Genomic DNA, 8,491 nt, shown 5'->3' with positions numbered 1-8,491 from the left:
CAAACAAAAGTATCATACCCGACCTGCCTATCCACATCCAGTGCTGCTTTGGTCTCCTCTTCCTTTCTCTCTGAACCTCATGTCTAGGGCTGTCCGGGGTGCGCTGCTCTATCATGTATCCCGGCCTAGGCTTCCTCACGTAGTAACCTTTCCTCCGTTCTCTCCCCCTGAATTGGCTCGAGGATCCAGCCCCATCATTCCCCCACTGCCCGTACTGCCTATAGCTGGCCCTGAGCTCTACATGTTTCTCTTGTTGTCGTTGTTTCAGTTTAGAGCGCAGCTCCCTCTCTCTCTTCTGCTCTATATCATCCCGAAGATCCCTCTCCTTCATAGTTTCGCCCCCTTGCTTCTGCCTGTTGGAGTTGTTCCCTTCCTCATAGACCCCCTTGCCCTCCCCGCCAGTGCATGAGACGGCGGGAGTGGTGAACTCGTTTTGTAAATTACGTTTTGTCGGAAGATCTCGGACTGTTCCTGTCTTCTTGCTGTTCCTCTCTCCCTCGCTTGATCTCACACTTCCAAAACTGTTTGCACTTCCAGACGGACCACGGACAGGCCCATCTTTATACCCCCAAGAGCGCCCAGGGGATGCCCGTAGCCACTCCCCCCATTGCTGATCCGGATCCCTAGTCGGGACACAACCATTCTTCCCATGAACCAGACGCCCACATTCAAAACAAAAGTGCGGAATCTTCTCGTATTTAAAATCGAACCAAGTTTTCTCCAAGTCGTGTTCAGATTTCTTCAAGTAAAAACCCCTCGCTAGAGGCTCAAGAACCGGAAACTTGACTCTGAATCTCAGCTTCGACCCTTTTGCGAAACCATCTTTTTCCACATCCACCCGCACAATCTTGCCCAACCAATTCCCCAGCCCTTCACCGAAAGCCTTTGATCGTTTGTCGAGTGGTAGATCTTCAACTCTGACCCATACATCCACATATTCAAACGTCATCTCAGATGGCCTAGTCGCACCATCATAATCCTTAAGCACTAACACATTGAAATCAAATTGCCAAGGGCCATTGTTTAACGCGTGTTTCCAGTCTCCTTCACTCCCGAAAGTCACGGCGAAAAGATTCCTTCCAATGGTCTTGAACTGCGCTTCTCTGTGAAGACCCCATGCCCTAGCCATGGATTTATCTAGCGCGCTCTTATTCATCGGTCTGGGGGTGAACGCTTTCCCAATCGCCGATCACTTCGCCGGCCGCCCTTGTTCCTGCTCAGATTCTTTGTAGACAAGCCCTTTGCCTCCTTCTCCGTCAGCACCAAGCCCCCTAGACGAGCCGTCAAGCCTGGGGACACGGAGGCGTTCCTGATATGGGAGCCCAGTGGCGTCCTCATCGCTGGGTCAATCGCCTCCTTTTGTGCCGGCGGTCGCGGCGTAGAAGCAGTTTTCGAAGTTTTCGCCCCGGCCGCCGCCGCCGTTCCATGAGCATCCGCCGCGCTGCTCGCTGTTGCCTCTCCTTCCTTCTTCCTCTCCGCCATGATTCCCTTTGTCGGAGAGAGCACTACACACCGGCTCAAACACGATTGGAGACGCCATCGCCCCCTCCCGTGCCGCCGAGATCCTCACCCCCATCGCTCGAAAAACCCTAACCCTAGCTATCGAGCCGATCGCCACGCAATCGCTTCAAGCACCTCTCCGTGTTTTCCGAACGTGGTGGACCCGCATCGGCTATCTGGATATGTTTAGTACTCGGAGATAGGTTGGTCGATTCATGTAAAATGTGATGCTTTTTATACTTTTCTCATGAGTGAAAAACACAAACTACTTTGGTGTGTACCAGTGGGCTGGCCTTGCGATGGACTCTCCTTTTTTTTCTAGTTAGCGCAAGGAGAAAATGGACTGGATAATAAAAAATAAAAAACAAGGAAAAGCCGGAGGAAGAGCTACATGGGTGACATCTAGATGTGACATAGTCACACCCTTTTCTTATTGGTGTACTAGTCAATGTGTACGTGCAATGCACGTTAATTTGCAAGTATATTAAGTGTATGCGGATATTAAGTAGGATAGTATTTGTGTCTTATTATGTGATTAGCACTATATTTGAAATGAAATTAATTGCACGCTAAACGTGTTGAGCGCTCGACATTGAAGCAGTCTAGATCGTTGGATTGACATGATTTGATGGCCGAGATTAATTGAATCTGCCCCTTTGGGTCTTTTTATATTAATATAAATATAGATTAGCTAATGATGTATGTTTGTTGCCTAATGAATTAAATCCGCCGTGATGGCTTTCCCTAAAAAAACTCCTGAAGAAAACCTAAAGCTGCCATTTTGAGCAAGGCAATCTGATTTGTTTTTTATGGGAAATTCAATCTGATCAAATGCGTCGATATCAGCATTTTTTTAGTGAAAGGAGGAGACTTTTTTTCCTTTTATGAAAGGAGGAGATTTGTTTTTTAAAAAAGGAGAAAGCCACGGGCCTATCGGATGGGCTAGGTGGGTCGTGCCCACCCAGAATTATAGCAATGTTTTGAGCTGCCGCTCATCTCGCCCCCCTCTCCACTAGTCGCGAGGAAACCACAAAGCTAACCCTGCGGCGGCGGCGGCTCCCGACTTCCCCCCTACCCGGACCTCCTTGCCGGCCCGCCCCTCTCCCCCTCGCATTCCGCATCCGAGGAACCGCCTCCGCCTCCGCTGAGTCTCCAGTCTCCAGCGCCTGCGCCGTCCTCCCCGCCTTCCTCAAGGTACAACCATGTCCTGAAAGCCTCTCTACTTCCTTCTACCATCCCTAAAAGGGAAGAGTTTTGATTGTTCTTGTAGCCGAAATTTAGTGTCACATCCGGGAAGGGATCGGACGCGATCGACTCGAATTTGAGAGCAGATCGAGAGAGGATTGGGGAAAGTTCCCAGGCTACAGTAAACCTAAGTTCTACACTACGCTAGCTAAGACGATAAGAATGAAATGACTTGATAATTCTCGATACCTCCATTCCTCGCTCACAGGCATACAAGTAGCTTACAAGGATAAAAGATAAACAGTGAATTTAGTTTACTGAGCGGTAAGGGACAGTACTACGGCCGGGCATTCCACTGGGTAGCATCTCGGCCGTTGATGGGCTTCGTGCGGTCTTGGCCATCAGATCTTCATAACTTTAGGCGAAGCGGTACGCCACAGAATGTCAATTCAGATAGAATGTAGCGATAGAAGCTTCAGGTTCTGACATTTAGCTGTTTATTTTGAGATGGTGTCTCCACTTCAGTTTACGATTCGGATCTATGGAGTGGGTGAAATTGAGAGTTTCTGCATTAGTTCCTGGCAATTTCCATCCTGCATATAGCTTCTTTCTACATCTTCTGTCCATGTAGGAGTTATGACCGTAATGGCAGTGCAACTGTGTTCTCTCCTGCTCAGAGCATCTGCAGCTCTATTTTCCTTCCTGTTCTTGTAGTCAATAGTGTAGTTGAATTCCAAAAGCTTGAGCAACAGTTTCTGTTGAATTCCTTCTGATTTTTTTTGTTCAGTGATGTATTTTAAGCTTTTTTGGTCTGTCTTGATGTGAAGTTCTGTGCCGACAAAATAGTGCCTCCATTTTTTAAGGGCCTCCAGGATTGCCATTGCCTCTTTGTCATAGGTGGACCAAGCGGCTGCTCTAGGGCCTAGTGCTTTGCTATAATAGGCCAGGGGTTGACCTTTCTGCATGAGCACAGCCCCAATGTCATGTCCACTTGCATCTGTTTCCAATGTGAAAGGCTCGACAAAATTGGGTAAGGCCATCACAGGGGCTGATATTAAACTCAGTTTGAGCTGCTCAAAGGCCTGGGTCTGTTTGTCAGTCCAGAAGAAAGAATCCTTCTTCAAGACATCATGCAATGGCCTGCTGATTATACCATAGCCTTGTACAAATCTTCTGTAGTAGCCGGCAAGACCTAGAAAGCCTCTTAGTTGAGTAATGTTTTGTGGGATTGGCCATTCCTTGACTGCTTCAATTTTCTGGGGATCGGTAGCTACTTCCTCTCCAGAAATTATGTGTCCCAGGTACTCCACACTAGGGACAGCAAAGGTGCACTTGCTCTGTTTTGCATGTAAGTGATTTTGCCTTAATGTTTCCAACACTTCTGTGAGATGTTGCAAGTGCTCTTCCAATCTTTCGCTGAATACTAAGATGTCATCGAAGAAAATAAGGACACATTTTCTGATGTAAGCTGCAAAGACCTTGTTCATCAATGCTTGGAATGTGGCAGGGGCATTGGTCAAGCCAAAAGGCATGACCAAATATTCAAAATGTCCCAAGAAGGTCCAGAAGCTGGCTTGTGTATATCCTCTTCATTCTAATTTGATGATAGCCCGACCTCAGGTCTAGTTTTGAGAAATACTTTGCCCCATGTAGCTCATCCAATAGATCCTCAATTACAGGAATCGGGAATTTATTCTTTACTGTTTGAGCATTCAATTTCCGATAATCAATGCACAGTCTCCAAGAGCCATCCTTTTTCTTTATTAGAATGGCAGGATAGACATAAGGGCTCTCACTTGGTCGGATGACAGAGGATTGTAGCAACTGTTTGATTTGCTGCTCCATTTCTTGTTTTTGGTGATGTGGCACCCTGTAGGGTCTGACCATTGGTGGAGGTATGGAGTGATCACTCTGTCTTTCAGGGGGTAGACCTTCAGGTTCAGTGAATACATCCTGATATTCAGTCAATATATCTTGTAATTCCTTGCTGGCATTGTCAGGGTTATCTTTGTTTGTGGATAAGGGAAACAGGTAATAACCACTGACAATCTGCTCCTTCTTCTTAGTGAGTTTGATGGCCTTGACCATCTGTACTCCTTTTCTGAATGATTTGTCAAACAGAGATATTTCCTTCTCTCCATTGGGATTAATTTTCAATTCCCTGGCCTTTAAGTCTAAACCAATTGGACTGTGGGTGTATAACCAGTCACATCCTAATTTGATATCAAATCTCTTCAAGGGAAGCAGTTTGAAAGAATTTGTAAACGAGTGGCCCTGGATTGTATAAGGAGTATTGACAGTGTGTGCTCCAGTTTGTAACTTGCCTCCTCCAGCTACCAACACAGTTTCTAAGTCATTGTTGACAGTAGAGTATTTGATTTTAGAGGAGAACTTGAGGTCTATAAAGGTGTGGGTGCTTCCTGAAACTACTAGAGCAATGCCTCTTTTTCCCCCAATGAGAACTTCCACTTGGAAAGTAGCTACAGTGCCCTTCCCTTTTGCAGCTTGTAAAGAAATCTGCATTAACTGTTCTTCTTCAGTGGGACTTGTGTTTGGGGTCTCTATTTCTTCCGTTGTAGTTGTTCCTGTAGAGTATCTTCCCCACTGTCATGCTCTTCCTCAGCAGCCATGAGATTTAGCTGTTTGTACTGCACACACTTGTGGCCAAAGAACCACTTGCCTCCACAATATCTGCACTGGCATGGTTTATAGTCTCCTTTCTGGAAGGGTTTGCTTTCAGTTTCCTTTCTCATGGGGTTCCCTTCGTGTGGTGTTTTTGGTTTGCTAAAAGCTGGATATGAGTTTCCCCTGAGAAAGGTGGTGTAAGTAGTGTTTTTCTTTGGAAATGTCTGAGCTTGTACTCCCTTTTCCATATCCCTAGCTGTTTCAACTGCATCATAAAGTGTCTGAGGCTTGAAAGGCTTCAGGTAATGTTTTATTTCTCCCCTTAACCCATTGATGTAGCATTTAACATAATATCCTTCTGCTACAGCCGGGTTCTCTTGTTTGTAAGCAGACATTTTCTCTTCAAATATATCTGTGTATTCAGAAACTGTATTGCTGCCCTGTCTGATGGAATTGAAGTTCTCTAATATTTCATAAGAATTGTTGCTAGAGAATCGCTTGCACACCACTTGACAAAACTCTTTCCATGTGAGTTTTTCCTCTAAAACCCCAGAATTCCTTAGCCACACATCAGCGCGACCAGTCATATATAGCTGAGCATAATCCAATTTTGCATCTTCTGGAACATGAACCATGGCAAAAAGATTCTCAGTTGTTCTTAGCCACTCCATAGGATTATTGCCATCAAAACGTGGGAATTCCACTCTAGGGGCTTTTGGCATATTTTTGTAGAATTGCTGGTCAGGGTCTTTGCCCTGGTGCTTGTCAAATCTGGCTTCCCGTTGTTCCCATTGAGGAGATCTCTCTCAAAAATCGGAAGGATGGTGGTGAGGCAATTGGTTTGGTCTGGGCGGGTAGTACTGATTGTGTTTGTATGGGTTTTGCATGTTTGGGAAGGGAGGGTATTGTGGAAACATCTCTGGATGGCCACCTAGATTGTGTTGGTAGGTGTTGTGGGGGAGCGCCATGCTGCTGCCAATGGGGTGGGTTTGGCTGGTTGTATGGGTCTTGCATGTTTGGGAAGGGAGGGTATTGTGGAAACATCTCTGGATGACCACCTAGATTGTGTTGGTAGGTGTTGTGGGGGAGCGCCATGCTGCTGCCAATGGGGTGGGTTTGGCTGGTTGTATGGGTCTTGCATGTTTGGGAAGGGAGGGTATTGTGGAAACATCTCTGGATGACCACCTAGATTGTGTTGGTAGGTGTTGTGGGGGAGCGCCATGCTGCTGCCAATGGGGTGGGTTTGGCTGGTTGAACTGGCCTTGCCATTGCTGTCGTTGACTAGACCCTTCCTGCCATTGATAGTTTGGGGGAAATGGCTGCTGATAATTGGGTCTTGGTTGAGGAGGGTAGTATGGCTGGTAAGGAATTTGGTGTTGCCATTGCTGTTGTGGCCCTAGAAAAGGGCGAGTTTGTGGTAAATGTTGTCCTGGCCATGGGTGAGGAGGGTTAGTTCCATCAGGGTGGGCATACTGAACTTGCTCTGGCTGCTGCATCGGCATCCCCTGGTCTGTGAACAGATAGCCCCCAGTTTCATAGTACGCCCAGAGATTCTCTCAACCTATAAATACAGAAACTAGGATTCATCATTGTGGTCTAAATAAGGTGGCTGTTCAAATACTCTACAGTAGGGCTGTAGAGTTTGTTTCTCTTTTTCATGGTGGCAGTTTCATGTTGGTGAATCTTTGACGAGTGATTAACATGTTTCCTTCTTACTTTAGATGTCAGAATTAAAAACATTGAGAGCTACGCCCACGAACGCGTTCCCGAACTTACAGCGAACCTATGACTTTCTACAGCATCAGGTTCATTTCTTTGGGCAGGTGAGAATTCTTTTATTTTCTTCTATGTTGAAATTCAATTCCAATCTTATTGGGCTGAGGATGTGTTTTCTTTTCAGACTGTTGGTCTGAAGAGGTCGGTGGGACAAAAGGATTACTTTGATATTGAATTTAAGACTCGAGAGGGTGCCATGGAAACTCTTCAGGAATGCCATGTGAAGGACCTGGACTTTGAATGGGCGCCCTGCAATTTCGCGCACAAAATGGCAACAGGTGCGATATGATTATCCCTTCCTTCCTAGTCTCTAGTTATAGTATTTATTGTAAGAGGAAATTTCTAACTTTTTTATATTTTTCAATATTAGGGCTGGCTGTGGTATCTTTTCAACCCCCTCGGTTCGATTATGGTGTGTTCTGCGAGGAGGTAAACCAACTTCCTAGCCCAGGAATTTATGAGTGCATACATACCACATATAGTACATGTTTGTTAGTTGTTTGGTTAAGTAGCGTGACCTTCCTGAAAGTATATGCTGTAGAATCATGATTTACTTATTTGGTTAGTTAATGTGACCTTCCTGGAAGTATATGCCGCAGAATGTTTACTTGTTTGGTTAGTAGACGTGACCTCTGTGAAAGTATAACCAACGGCCTATTCTGTGTTGATGTCTACTTGTTTGTGAATTGAATCATGTTATTTTGTTTAACTAGTCAGGCCGTAAATATGGTTGTGGAATGTTAATTGAAAGTTGGTTTTCCTCTTTGCAAATAGCATGATAACTTGACATATATGCATCATATCTTGTGCAGCCGTCATTGCCGCTCCCTTGCAATAATCCATACCCCAATAAATGGACTACACCCAAAACGAAAAAAAGAAAAAGAAATGAGCAACAAGAGCCAGAACCAATTCCAGAAGCAGTGTGTCATTACGCGAGGAGGGTTCAGCCACCTCCGGTAAACCCATGTCCTCCATTTGATACACGCGAGTGGCCCAAGTTCCCGAGATATTCGACATTGGTAATTTTGTTTATTCACATGTTTTGTTTCTTTCAGTTGTGTGAGTAAACTAATGTCCTTTTATTGCTCAGGTCAATTCCGCATGAACGGTGCTCTTTGGGAGATGGCGGTAAATCATTGAATCGGGGTCAGTTTCAAGGGTGATTCCCTCGTCATGCGCTGGACTGAGTACCACAATTTTCTGTGTAGCACTCTGAATATCGATTAGACTCTGAAGAATCCCGCACGCATGCATTCATTTCCTTTTGTATTTGGTTCTGCGAAGAGTCGTCAATCCAGGTCGATTGCCAGTTTTGAAGTTCCTGTTTTTTAATACTAGTTTGATATGGGGAGATTTCTTTTTCGCGACTGGATCGATCCAATGCATGCCCTTAAAGGAGGGT

General features: G+C 45.5%; 1 protein-coding gene across 1 annotated transcript; it reads left to right on the top strand.

Moving 5' to 3' along the window:
* The first annotated feature begins 2,429 nt into the window (after positions 1-2,429).
* On the top strand, positions 2,430-8,406 carry LOC109734808 (uncharacterized). The gene is made up of 6 exons (XM_020293990.4): positions 2,430-2,694; positions 7,032-7,133; positions 7,211-7,364; positions 7,457-7,515; positions 7,899-8,108; positions 8,180-8,406. Exons 2-6 carry the CDS (start codon positions 7,032-7,034, stop codon positions 8,192-8,194), a joined length of 540 nt encoding a protein of 179 aa, XP_020149579.1. The 5' UTR covers positions 2,430-2,694; the 3' UTR covers positions 8,195-8,406.
* Positions 8,407-8,491: the final 85 nt, after the last annotated feature.

Source organism: Aegilops tauschii, chromosome 4, assembly GCF_002575655.3.
Source record: "Aegilops tauschii subsp. strangulata cultivar AL8/78 chromosome 4, Aet v6.0, whole genome shotgun sequence".
NCBI classification, from domain to species: domain Eukaryota; kingdom Viridiplantae; phylum Streptophyta; class Magnoliopsida; order Poales; family Poaceae; genus Aegilops; species Aegilops tauschii.
The sequence above is the reverse complement of the archived record's forward strand: the minus strand, read 5'-3'. Positions and strand labels throughout refer to the sequence as shown.